Source organism: Phyllobates terribilis, unplaced genomic scaffold, assembly GCF_046119375.1.
Source record: "Phyllobates terribilis strain yellow unplaced genomic scaffold, ASM4611937v1 Scaffold_1__5_contigs__length_1240528914, whole genome shotgun sequence".
Taxonomy (NCBI): domain Eukaryota; kingdom Metazoa; phylum Chordata; class Amphibia; order Anura; family Dendrobatidae; genus Phyllobates; species Phyllobates terribilis.
Window position 1 is genome coordinate 1,095,894,598 of NW_027362761.1, and position 14,468 is coordinate 1,095,909,065.

Genomic DNA, 14,468 nt, shown 5'->3' on the forward strand with positions numbered 1-14,468 from the left:
TTAGGGGGGGTCCAACACCTGGTACACCCACTGATCACCTGATATCTGCTTCGGCAGGGGCCGGGTGTAAGCAAAGTACAGAGCCAAAAAACTCAGCTCTAAACTTTAGTTACTTAAATAGGAGCCAATCTGCAGTACCCAGGAGCAGTTACTACACTACATACAGAGCTGCGGTGTTTGGCTCTGTACATGTTTACACTTGGCCACTGTTAGTGCAGATATCATTAGGGGGGGTCCAACACCTGGTACACCCACTGATCACCTGATATCTGCTTCGGCAGGGGCCGGGTGTAAGCAAAGTACAGAGCCAAAAAACTCAGCTCTAAACTTTAGTTACTTAAATAGGAGCCAATCTGCAGTACCCAGGAGCAGTTACTACACTACATACAGAGCTGCGGTGTTTGGCTCTGTACATGTTTACACTTGGCCACTGTTAGTGCAGATATCGTTAGGGGGGGTCCAACACCTGGTACACCCACTGATCACCTGATATCTGCTTCGGCAGGGGCCGGGTGTAAGCAAAGTACAGAGCCAAAAAACTCAGCTCTAAACTTTAGTTACTTAAATAGGAGCCAATCTGCAGTACCCAGGAGCCGTCACTACACTACATACAGAGCTGCGGTGTTCAGCTCTGTACATGTTTACATCTGGCCATTGTTGGAGTAGATATCTTTGGGGGGCGCCAGCTGCCGGACTCCCCCCTATCTCTTATGGATGACCTATCCTAAGGATAGTAGTGCTGGACAGCCCCTTTTAAGAGATGGGTGTTATCATTACCTCATCAGTAGGGTTTGATCCTTCCTGTCTGTCATTAGTGAATGGATGTCATTCTTCCTCGGACTTTGCACTCAGCATGCCTTCTGTCACTGCCATGTGTGTTGCCATATAGATGTGTCTATCACCATGCCCCTGTTCACACACAGTTTTCCTCGACTGTACTTTTCTATCACTGACTGTGTCATAATAGGTAAAAGTTATGGAATTACTCTGGTAGTAGTGGTGGCCAGCTTTTGACATGGTTTTATGAGGTAGTAACATTTAGTCTGTCTGCAGCGGAATATGTGGGGCTCATCACATGTCGGACCCCCCACTTTCTTTCTAGATAGTTGGGGTTCTGACAACCAAGACCCCCAATGATTACCAGAATCAGGGGGGCCTTTTGTCCCACATTTGAGTGGAGCATAACGTGAATGCTCGATCGTTGCTCCTTGCATTCTCTAGGGGACTGCTCATTCTCTAAGGTGACTTTGACCTTACAGGGTTATTCCCATATTTAAAAGTTACCACCTGTCCATGGGGTGGCTGATAACTTGCTGATCAGTGGGGTCTGACCACTGGGGCCCCTATTGATCTCGAGAACGATGCCCCATCTGAATGGAGTGGTGGCCGGATATGTGCACCACCCATTTATGGGAGTCTTTATGGGACTTCTGGAAATAGCGGAGTGCTGTTCTTCCCAAAGTCCCTTTCAGATTGAATGGAGCAATTGTGCACATGTCCGGCCACCGCTCCGTTCAGATGGGGATCTGATGACCCTCTTTCTCAGGATCGGTGGGATTCCCAGTGGTCGGAAACAACTAATTAACAAGTTATCACTTATACAATGGACGGGTGGTAACTAAAGATGAGCGAACCCGAATTTAAAAGTTTGGGGTTCATACTGGACAGTGAGTGTCTGGTGCTAATCGCCGAACACGGATTTCTCCCGGAAGTCGGTTGCAATGTTCTGGGGGAAGTCTGGGAGGAGAGAGAGAATATTTTCAAGCTCAAAAGTTTGGGTCTCCATTATTTTCAGTGGGGTCCGGGTTCTGGATGAAGTTCGGGTAAAGTTCTGGTACCCAAACCGAACTTTGGAATAAAGTTCTTGTCGGGTGGCAGAACCTGAACTTCCACGGGTCCGCTCATCCCTAGTGGTAACTTCTAAAGATGGGAATAACCTTCTAATAAGAATGGCGTGACAAAATCCCAAAGCCGTCTATGTATCCGTAAACATCCAGATATCACTGACCGGCTGCATTTTTTGCTTACCATAGTATAAATGTAACACTTCTGTTTTCCAGCGAGTTTTTTCATTGACAGAGAAGGGACTGCTTGGACATCCCATTCAGTACGTGTGGCAGAAGACTTTAGGAAATTACATAGTAGTTACTGGGTAAGTAGATAACTGATATGATTCTTTTTTTTTTTTTACTTCTGCAGTTCTTTTTATCTTGACATTTTTATTATTGCTCCCTTCATTATCCAGCGATCTGATAATAACCTGCAAGGCTATTGGTAATCGTAGATTCCACGCTTTTTACCTGCAGGAACCTTCCACTTCATGCAGCCTCTGACCCCATGTAGTGCTTTCACACTGAAAGTCTGGGTGACAGCTATTGTAGGGACACATCAACACTAGATAGGTTTCTCTAGAAAGTGATTTCTTGTGGACCACGCAGCATCTTCAATTATTGGGCTACTTCACATATATGGCCATTAGACCATTGTTGTAGATGCAGGAACTGCGCGGAGATCATGCAGCTGTAAGAGTGAAGAGCTGGCTGTCAGATGGCTGAACTCCCCATAGAGAAGACAGAGATGGTTTATTACCATATCTATCTTCTTATTTGCTATATATACAGTGCTGTACTTGTGCTGTGTATATGGCATTGGAAGCACTGACAGTGCTTCCTTCTCTGAACCCAGCGATTATGTGATTGCCAGGGGCAGGGATGGAGCATGAGCTGCTGGGTCCTAACAGACTCAGATCAGCTCTGCTATGCAGATGTCTGCTCATCCACTGGTTAAAGAGTGTGTATAGGCAACGCTTGATAGTTTATGGGTTTCTATGGGTGCTATAAAATAGGGCACTTTGCGGGACTTTGCTTGTCAGTCCGAGAGGTCCGTAGCAGTAAGAAGTGGTTCTGTGAGTGCATTGATGTCTGTCTCTGTTTCCATAACTGAATGTGGTGATTCCCTTCTTCCTGTATTGTAAGCGGATCCCACATTGTAATATTCCAGAAAGGCTTTGGTGCGATTAGTTCTTATAACTACATTATAACTAAAATATCGCATTCCCCCTTGTATTCCTGCAGAGCGGACCACACTGTGAAGATCTATGACCGCCATGGCCAGAAGAAAGATGAAATTAACCTACCAGGGTGAATGACTCTATGTGACTGTGTACACTGTAGTTGTGCGGATATTTTTTATTTTAATATATATTTTAATATTTTTAATTGTAATAATTTATTTTAATATTTATTTTTTAATTTTTTAATTATTTTTTTTTAGCGCATGTTATTCTATGGACTGGGACAAAGACGGCAACGCTCTGGCCATTATTGCTGAGAAATCAAGTTCCATCTACATGTGGGACTCTAATACTTGTAAAACCAGCCAGTTAGACAGTGGGATGAGGTAAGGCGGCATCCTCCCATCTCCGTCCATTTTTTTGCCGCAGTCTGTTGCTACGTGCGCTATTTTCACTAAAAACTTGACACAGGGCTTGTTCAGACAAGCGTATTTTACCCCCATGTCGGACATCACATGGACCAATGTCAGTTTATGGGGAAGTTTATAAACCTTTTTACACCTCTTTTCTGGATCAGATTCTCCCCTTTTAAACTCAATGGGTGCATTAAAAAAAAAAAACGGATAGCATGCGGACACCATTCATATGGCTGACGTTTTTAACAGATCCATTGTGACTAATAGCATAGAAAACTGTATTTGGCCTTTTACTATTTTTTTTAATTGTAGGGTATTCTGGTCATAGGGGGAGAACGCTAATTTGGCTGTGTGATGTAAAGTTGCACAAACTGTCTAAGATTGTTCTAGAGTGGGGTAAAAGGGCAGCTAGATTTGTCATAGAGCCAATACTTAAAGCATATTGCAAATAAAAGGCTGTCGGAGTCTCTAAAATTTCAATGTTTATTTAATCTTCATTAAAAATTATATGTTGCGCAGGGGTTTGTAAAAAACCACATTGACACGTTTCGACCACTAACTGGTCTTAATTGTTATGACCTGTCTATCTTGTAATGGATATAACAGGCAGCATTCAGCTACTCGCCTACAGGCGTCCGTGAGTTCCTTCTTTTCCCGAATTGCTTTTCTGAAATCATATATTGATGCAATTTGCTTTTAAGCACAATTTTACCTAGAGGTAAGATCTACTTTTAAAAAAAGAATAAAAGTAAAGTTTTTATGCTTTGCATTACCTAACTTGGTGGGAAGGAAACATCATCACGCCAATCATGCAAGGCCTGTGCTTTCACGCCGGTCCGATTGAGCCAGCTGAAATGTTGGCGGTGAGCCTCTGTAAAAAAAAAAAAAGAAAAAGTTTTTAACTTGGCCATACCTCCTGATGAAGCCCAATGTCGGTGAAACGTGCATGTAGATGCCTGTGCATCTTGCTCCATTTACACTGGCATTAACATATTACAAGATATGGGTAACCTGTAGGGCTTATTGCTTACCATCTTACCTCATTGTGTCCATGTATTCTTCTTTTTTGCCTTTGGTATGTATCCTGCCCAGAATTCCTTGTTTTGGTCCTTTATACAATCTACCATCTAATGTATGCCTGTCCCTTATTACTCCTCCTGGTAATTCTTCCTGATTACTTGTTGTTATTATTTTTTGGCTATTCCATAGGTAGGATTACCAGTTGGTTATTATATTTTCTCTCACAGCATATAGTCCCATTGATGCTAATTTATTATTATGCTCCCTATGGGGGCGGTATTTGTAGTGTGGGGGGTGTTCTTTCCCATCTATATTGGGGGGCTTTTTGTTGACCTCTATACCTTGTGCTCCCTACTCACTTTTTTTCATCTTTTTGTCTGGTGTATCTCACTAATCATATATTGAAATATTCATGAATTTTTGTAATTGTGGATTTATTTAATCAATAGATTTATATTTGTTGCCTCATCCCTCTCTTTTATTGTGTCCTTTTGGGAAGATCTTGTATTTCTTGTGTGCGGCCAAAGGGCTATTGGTTGCATTCTGTTATATTTATTCTTATACTTCATGGTCCTTCTTGGTGTTGTAATCCTAATCTTGAGGAGTGTATGTTTCATCTTTATTGAGCTCGCATCTGTGTTAGTATTTCCAGTTTTCTGTTCCTTTCAGGATCTATTACATGATGGACACCGAAGACCCATGACAAACCCCATCTCACTTCTTATGGGGTCCATCATGGTGTCTATCACTTCACTAGAAGGTATACAAGGTTTACATACAAGATGTGGAAGGTTCTCCATGAATAAGATGTGGATGAAGCATGACGTGATCAGGATCTTTCATTTTTACAGTTTCGATGATTGTTCTTAATATTTTGTATTTTATGTTAGAGATCAAATGTCTTTCCTGCTCTGGTCTAAGACGAGTTCATTGCTGGCGGTGGGGACATCCAAAGGAAACCTGCTGGTCTACAATCTACAAACATCTAGAAAAGTGCCTATCCTGGGTAAGCTGCCGAAAAGGATCTCCTCTAAGATTATGTATGTAACTTATTAAATCACTGGTGTAAATGTAATTAACCCCTTGGCGTCATAGCCAGATTTGGCCTTTATGACAAACCGTTTTGTTTTATCACTTTATTATTGTCACGTTCCTGGAGCTATGACTTTTTTAAAAAAAATAAATACCATTTTTTAGCAACCTGGTTGCATGAGGGCTTGTTATTTTCCGGGACGGTTATATTTTTCATAGGGTATATAGAACTTATCATTTATTAACAATCCCCAAAAAACCCTTTTACCAGCATGATGGAGGTCTTGTCACAAGGCAAAAGTGATAACAAAGTGGCTCGGTGAACCAAAGATTGACATTTTGGGTCGATGGCCAGAAAACTCCCCAGATCTAAGTGAGATTGAGAACCTGTGGTCCATCCTCAAAAAGCAGGAGGGCAAATGAAAATACAGAAATTGGGATAAACTCCAAGCACTGATTAGGCAAGAATGGACGGTCATCAGTCAGGATTGAGCCCAGGAGCTGATATCCAGCTTGACAGGGTAAAAGGCAGAAGCCTTGAAAAATGATGGTCAACTCTGGATATATTAAGATTTTACATAAACTTGATGTATCAGTCAATAAAAGTGCAAAAACTTTTGAAATTCTTATAACTGTACTTCAATAACCACAGAAACATTCGACTAAAAGATCAAAAAACACCAAAGTAGAAAGTTTGTGAGAACCACAATTTGTGTCCATCCCAAAGGTCATATCAAAGAAAACTTCAGAAAAAAAGTTTCAGAAATCACCTAAGGTTTAGCAGTAAGTCCTCAAAAGAAAATTGCCATCTTGTCTGATCAGCTGATATTAGCAGAAAATCTCGTAAATTGACTTACTAGCAAAAAATCCCCCTCTCCTCAGGCAAGGAATGTTATTGAGCATCTGGAAAGCACTATTCATGGTACTTATCTTAAAAAAAAATAAATATATATATATATATGTATACAGTGCATTGTGAAAGTATTTGGCCCCCTTGAACTTTTCTACCTTTTGCCACATTTCTGGCTTCAAACATAAAGATATAAAATTCTAATTTTTTTGGGAAGAGTCAACAACAAGTGGGACACAATCGTGAAGTGGAACGAAATTTATTGGATATTTTAAACTTTTTTTAACAAATTAAAAACTGAAAAGTGGGGCGTTCAATATTATTCGGCCCCCTTGAGTTAAAGCAGGCCCAAACCATGATGCTGACACCACCATGTTTGACAGTGGGGATGGTGTTTTGAGGGTGATGAGCTGTGTTGCTTTTACGCCAAACATATCGTTTTGCATTGTGGCCAAAAAGTTTGATTTTGGTTTCATCTGACCAGAGCTCCTTATTCCACATGTTTGGTGTGTCTCCCAGGTGGCTTGTGGCAAACTTCAAACAAGACTTTTTATGGATATCTTTGAGAAATGGCTTTCTTCTTGCCACTCTTCCATAAAGGCCAGATTTGTGCAGTGTACGACTGATTGTTGTCCTATGGACAGACTCTCCCACCTCAGCTGTAGATCTCTGCAGTTCATCCAGAGTGATCATGGGCCTTTTGGCTGCATCTCTGATCTGTCTTCTCCTTGTTCGACATGAAAGTTTAGAGGGACGGCCGGGTCTTGGTAGATTTGCAGTCGTCTGATACTCCTTCCATTCAATATGATCGCTTGCACAGTGCTCCTTGACATGTTTAACACTTGGGAAATCTTTTTGTACCTGAATCCGGCTTTAAACTTCGCCACAACAGTATCTCGGACCTGCCTGGTGTGTTCCTTGGTCTTCATGATGCTCTGTGCACTTGAAACAGAACCCTGAGACTATCACAGAGCAGGTGCATTTATACGGAGACTTGATTACACAGAGGTGGATTCTACTTATCATTACCAGTCATTTAGGACAACATTGGATCATTCAAAGATCCTCACCGAACTTCTGGAGTGAGTTTGCTGCACTGAAAGTAAAGGGGCCGAATAATATTGCACGCCCCACTTTTCAGTTTTTAATTTGTTAATAAAGTTTAAAATATCCAATAAATTTCGTTCCACTTCGCGATTGTGTCCCACTTGTTGTTGATTCTTCCCCCCAAAAATTAGAATTTGATATCTTAATGTTTGAAGCCAGAAATGTGGCAAAAGGTAGAAAAGTTCAAGGGGGCCAAATACTTTCACAATGCACTGTATATACATATACAGTGCCTACAAGTAGTATTCAACTCCCTGCAGATTTAGCTGGTTGACACATGCGGAATTAACTTGGCATTGTGACATTTGTACTGTAGATCAGCCTGGAAGTGGGAAATGCACTGCAGCAAATTTTTTTTTTTTTTTTTTAAAAACGTTAAAAGTTAATTCAGAGTGTCATTTATTATTCAACCCCTCAAACCACAAGAATTCTGTTTGGTCCCCCTAAAGTATTAAGAAGTAGTTCAGGCACCAAGAATAATGAGCTTCACATGTCTGGATTAAAGATCTCTTTTGCCAGCCTTTTCTGACTATTTAAGACCCTCACCAAACTTGTGAACAGCACTCAGACATGGTCAACATGGGAAAGACAAAGGAGCATTCCAAGGCCATCAGAGACAAGATCATGGAGGGTCACAAGGCTGGCAAGGGGTACAAAACCCTTTCCAAGGAGTTGGGCCTACCTGTCTCCACTGTTGGGAGCATCATCCGTAAGTGGAAGGCTTATGGAACTACTGTTAGCCTTCCACGGCCTGGACAGCCTTTGAAAGTGTCCTCCCATGCCGAGGCCAGGCTTGTCCGAAGAGTCAAGGCTAACCCAAGGACAACAAGGAAGGAGCTCCGGGAAGATCTCATGACAGTGGGGACATTGGTTTCAGTCAATACCATAAGTAACGTACTCCACCGCAATGGTCTCCGTTCCAGACGAGCCCGTAAGGTACCTTTACTTTCAAAGCGTCATGTCAAGGCTCGTCTACAGTTTGCTCATGATCACTTGGAGGACTCTGAGACAGACTGGTTCAAGGTTCTTTGGTCTGATGAGACCAAGATCGAGATCTTTGGTGCCAACCACACACGTGACGTTTGGAGACTGGATGGCACTGCATACGACCCCAAGAATACCATCCCTACAGTCAAGCATGGTGGTGGCAGCATCATGCTGTGGGGCTGTTTCTCAGCCAAGGGGCCTGGCCATCTGGTCCGCATCCATGGGAAGATGGATAGCACGGCCTACCTGGAGATTTTGGCCAAGAACCTCCGCTCCTCCATCAAGGATCTTAAGATGGGTCGTAATTTCATCTTCCAACAAGACAACGACCCAAAGCACACAGCCAAGAAAACCAAGGCCTGGTTCAAGAGGGAAAAAGTCAAGGTGTTGGAGTGGCCTAGTCAGTCTCCTGACCTTAACCCAATTGAAAACTTGTGGAAGGAGCTCAAGAATAAAGTCCACATGAAACACCCAAAGAACCTAGATAACTTGGAGAAGATCTGCATGGAGGAGTGGGCCAAGATAACTCCACAGACCTGTGCCGACCTGATCAGGTCTTATAAAAGACGATTATTAGCTGTAATTGCAAACAAGGGTTATTCCACAAAATATTAAACATAGGGGTTGTATAATAATTGACCCACACTTTTATGTTTAAAATTTAATAAAATTCAACTGAGCAACATAACTTTTTGGTTTGTAAGATTTATGCTTCTGTTCATAAAACCTACTCTCGTTTGCAGTTTGAAGGCTCTAACTTATTTGCATCTTATCAAACCAGCTAAATCTGCAGGGGGTTGAATACTACTTGTAGGCACTGTATATATGTGTATATATCACTTTCTTTAGTTGCAACAAAATTTGTCATATTGCTATAGGTAGCACACTGGTTTTGTTTCTGTCTTAAAAGTGCTGCGTATTTTGTCTGATGATTCCTCTCGGCCAGTGTGCTACCAAGTAGGAACTTTAAAGGGGTATTCCCATCTCCAAGATCCTATCCCGATATGTAGTAGGTGTAATAATAATAATAATAATAATAATAATAATATTAGAAAATACCTGTAATTAGAAATGTAGTATAGTTCTTCTGATTCGCTATGTCACTTACCCCATGTGCAGGGCATTGCAGTAGCTTAGGTATCCATGGTTACGACCACTGGTATAGTAACACTTAGTTGTTAGTGGTCATAATGATGGATACCTAAGCTACTGCAATGCTCTGCACATGGGGTAATAGACATGGCGAATCAGAAGAACTATACTACATATCTAATCACAGGTATTTGCTAATATTATTATTATTACACCTGCATCTACATATTGGGATAGGAATTTGGAGATGGGAATACCTGTTTTCCGGGTGTATTGCTGTATTAGGTTGAAGATGCAAACAGATAAAGCATCCGTAATCAGATCTACTATCTTTTTGTTCGCCGTTCAGTGACTAATTCTCTTTCTTGATGTCCTCACTTGGAATCTTCATATGATTGTTATGTGTGCCTGCAGGGAAGCACACCAGACGCATCTCTTGCGGTTGCTGGAGCTCTCAGAATTTGCTGGCTCTTGGAGGTGAAGATAAAATGATTACCATCAGTAATCAGGAAGGGGACACGATCCGACAAGTAAGTCACAAGTATCCTAAATATGTTCCAGTCATCAAAATACCGATTCATACCATACTTTTGACTTGAGGCTTGCTTTTGAAAATATGGGGACATAGGGAATTACAAAAGCTCAGCATCCAAAGTTCCATTTACATTCTCTTCTCAGTGTAGATATGAACATGTCTGGACGTGGGGGGGGGGTGCATTTCTCTTGAACCTTAAAGGTGTTGTCACGTCACAACATATTAATAATTTATCCATAGGATAGGTTTAAATCCGGTTAGTGGGGGTCTGACACTTGGTACCCCCAATGATCAGCTATTATTTATTATTTGCTTTCATCAGCCTAATTGGAGCTGGATCCTGTCTGCCTTTAAAATTGTATGTTTTCAGCCCAGGAGAGGCATTATATTAGGTTAGGGTCTCATCAAAGCGATACGCCTTGCCGTGGCTGATGGGCTCTCATGAATTGGCCAATTTGTGTATGCTAAGTACCTTCATTTATTAACATATTTTCTACAGCAGTAATACAATTCCAATTTCATATATTCAATCTTTGCATATTATAGCATTTCACAGTGCAGGTGTATTTTCTTGGGCAGCAAGATGTAATCACAAAGGTCAGATCCTTTCAATGTGTACTTGCCGCTGCTAAGTACTGCAGAGCAGCTTTTGTAAGTGAGCCCACTACCCAGCAGTGGCTGCTGCACATTGAATGGAGTGCCGGATTCCATTTTTGTATTGGATATATGGAGTGGTGTCCTATCCGAGCACCCTCTTTTACAGTGATGTATATTCTTATTCTGCACATTAAATGGAGTACGCTTTGCAACTTTGTTCAAAGTGTTCACATCACACCGCTGGTGTAGCTAATAACAGTTGATCGGTGGGTGTGCTGGGTGTCAGACCCCCCCAGCCTGATGTTAATGGCCTATCCTATTGATAGTTTATAAATATATAGTGACCGGAAAGCCCTCCTTATGCATGCAACATGCGTCTATTGCATAGATTTATACATCAGATATGCAGTAGATGCTAGGGGCCGTTTGGGAGTCAAACAGAATAGCAAAACTTTCCATTCAGTTGGATACGTCAGCCCCAATATCATCCCTTACTCAGATGGGGTGATAGTTTAGGTCTAGATTCCATTATAACATATTAATAAACTTTATTTTTTCTGCTGTGCAGACCTCTGTGCGGATGGAGCCAAGTGACATTCAGTTCTCAGTAATGAAGACAGATGAGCGGGCGTCACCCGGAGAAAGCACCGTAATATGCAGATACTTGTCTAATCACCTAATATTGCCTGTTGTATCAATAACACCATTTATATACAGTAATGGGATGGGGGATGGGTCAGTTGATTTCCCATTACATGCTGCTCTCTCCAGTTTGCTGAATTACTCCTGCTTGTTAAGGGAGCAGTTCAGGCAGTCTGTATATATGATGCAATATACGGGGTGGGCCATTTATATGGATACACCTAAATTAAATGGGAATGGTTGATGATATCAACTTCCTGTTTGTGGCACATTAGTATATGGGAGGGGGAAAACTTTTCCAGATGGGTGGTGACCATGGCGGCCATTTTGAAGTCGGCCATTTTGGATCCAACTTTATTTTTTTCAATGGGAAGAGGGTCATGTGACGCATCAAACTTATTGAAAATTTCATAAGAAAAACAATGGTGTGCTTGGTTTTAACGTAACTTTATTCTTTCATGAGTTTTTTACAAGTTTATGACCACTTATAAAATGTGTTCAAAGTGCTGCCCATTGTGTTGGATTGTCAATGCAACCCTCTTCTCCCACTCTTGACACACTGATAGCAACACCGCAGAAGAAATGCCAGTGCAGGCTTCCAGTATCCGTTGTTTCAGATGCTGCACATCTCGTATCTTCACAGCATAGACAATTGTCTTCAGATGACCCCAAAGATAAAAGTCTAAGGGAGTCAGATCGGGAGACCTTGGTGGCCATTCAACTGGCCCACGATGACCAATCCACTTTCCAGGAAACTGTTCATGTAGGAATGCTCGGACCTGACACCCATAATGTGGTGGTGCACCATCTTGTTGGAAAAACTCAGGGAACGTGCCATCTTCAGTGCATAAAGAGGGCAACACGTCATCATGTAGCAATTTCAGATATCCAGTGGCATTGAGGTTTCTATTGATGAAGAATGGCCCCACTATCTTTGTACCCCATATACCACACCATAACATCAAGATATGAGATGTGCAGCATCTGAAACAACGGATACTGGAAGCCTGTGCTAGCATTTCTGCTGCGGTGTTGCTATCAGTGTGTCAAGAGTGGGAGAAGAGGGTTGCATTGACAATCCAACACAATGGGCCATGGTCACCACTGATCTGGAAAAGTTTTCCCCCTCCCATATACTAATGTGCTACAAACAGGAAGTTGATTTCACCAACCATTTCCATTTAATTTAGCTGTATCCATATAAATGGCCCACCCTGTATTCATTCAAGTAATCTGTTGCCTTAAGGTAACAATTCATCTGATCAAAGATGGTTTTGAGCCACTCATGGGAAGTTGCATGCTGCTTCATGTAGCACTGATGAAGAGACCTGGCAGTAGAGATGGAGCTTAAGGACCTTAGTTGTGTTGTCCTTGGACAGTACGCCCTGGTTGATTCGGGCGTACGGGTGGCCTCCAGCACTGCCCATACCCCTGGGATCCCTTTCACGTTCCTGGAGCCTCTCTCCTGCTCCTCTCTCTCCCTTCAGTCTTGGGCCTCTCTGGCTAGGCCCTCCTCCTGAGCAGAGCTCCTGCTCCCTCTACTTCTCCTCTCAGACTACCTTGTCTTTCCAAGATGGTTCCCTCTTTTATATCACAAGTGCTCCCCTAATCTATTTCCTCCACCCACACGCACTACATGGTTCCCCCTACTTTGGTTCCCCCCACTCCAACCGGGGTCAGGGCTCAGGAGGAAGCGCGACACATCTTGCCCCTCCCTCTCGTCTGCAGTACTGTACTGTTGGATGCAGGTGTTAGGGTCCCGGGCAGCACTCTATCCTTACCTGAGAGTGAGACACCACCCCTCTGGGTGAGATGTAGTACCCCTGCGGCGACTGAACCCGCAGGGGCGCCACACATACACACGTGTATATATATATATATATATATATATATATATATATATATATATATATATATATATATACAGGGTGGTCCAAAAGTAGGTGGACAGAAAGTGTAATAAGGTCATGAAGTGGGAGATTTATCAAACAAAATCCAGTAATTTTATATAACATTATGTGGAGTGATGAAGCTTCTTTCAAATTCTCCGGCCATATGAACAGACATAATTGTATTTACTGGTATAATGAGAACATGCATTTAACATTAGAGCAACAACTAAATGAGCCTGGTGTCAATGTTTGGGGTGGTATTTCAAGTTTTGGTGTTTTAGGACCAATATTTTTTGATGAAACAGTCATAGGAGATAAGTATCTCGAAATTCTAATGAATCAAGTTGTTCCCCAGTTACAGCAACAGCCTAATTCACATGACCTTTATTTCCAACAAGATGGGGCCCCTCCACATTATTCAAGAGTAGTCCGCGAGTATCTTGATGAAACATTTCCTAATAAATGGATTGGCCAAAGAGGCCCACTTGATTGGCCGGCACGTTCACCAGACTTGACCCCAATGGATTTTTTCTTTTGGGGAGTACTCAAGGACAAAGTTTATAGTCGAAAACCAAAAAGTGTCAGTGATTTGAAAAATGACATAAGAGATGCATTTCAAGAAATTAATACCCAAAGAGACTTGTGCAAAAAAGTTTGTCGAAGCGTAAGAGGCGACTTCAAAGCTGTGCAAATTGTAAGGGAAAACAGTTTCAGCACCTGCGTTGATAAAATTTAAGGGCTTTTGTATTATTGTTCAGAATAAAATGTAATTGTCAATGCTATGCTTGTGTTAGTAAATATAATTTTATATATAAATCAAAATAAATGTTATTATTTTCTGGCCACCTACTTTTGTACCACCCTGTATATATGTGTATATATATATATATATATATATATATATATATATATATATATTACAGTACAGACCAAAAGTTTGGACACACCTCATTTAAGGATTTTTCGGTATTTTCATGACTATGAAAATTGTACATTCACACCGAAGGCATCAAAGCTATGAATTAACACATGTGGAATTATATACTTAACAAAAAAGTGTGAAACAACTGAAAATATGTCTTATATTCTAGGTTCTTCAAAGTAGCCACCTTTTGCTTTGATGACTGCTTTGCACACTCTTGGCATTCTCTTGATGAGCTTCAAGAGGTAGTCACTGGAAATGGTCTTCCAACAATCTTGAAGGAGTTCCCAGAGATGCTTAGCACTTGTTGGCCCTTTTGCCTTCACTCTGCGGTCCAGCTCACCCCAAACCATCTCGATTGGC

General features: G+C 41.6%; 1 protein-coding gene across 1 annotated transcript in view; it reads left to right on the forward strand.

Moving 5' to 3' along the window:
• Positions 1-14,468, forward strand: part of WDR19 (WD repeat domain 19) — a 71,715-nt gene that overhangs the window by 2,235 nt on the left and 55,012 nt on the right. The window contains exons 2-7 of the mRNA XM_073645964.1: positions 2,061-2,152; positions 3,075-3,140; positions 3,274-3,399; positions 5,340-5,455; positions 9,932-10,047; positions 11,218-11,298. Of these exons, the coding sequence (XP_073502065.1) occupies positions 2,061-2,152; positions 3,075-3,140; positions 3,274-3,399; positions 5,340-5,455; positions 9,932-10,047; positions 11,218-11,298 (597 nt within the window). The remainder of the gene's footprint in view (positions 1-2,060; positions 2,153-3,074; positions 3,141-3,273; positions 3,400-5,339; positions 5,456-9,931; positions 10,048-11,217; positions 11,299-14,468) is intronic.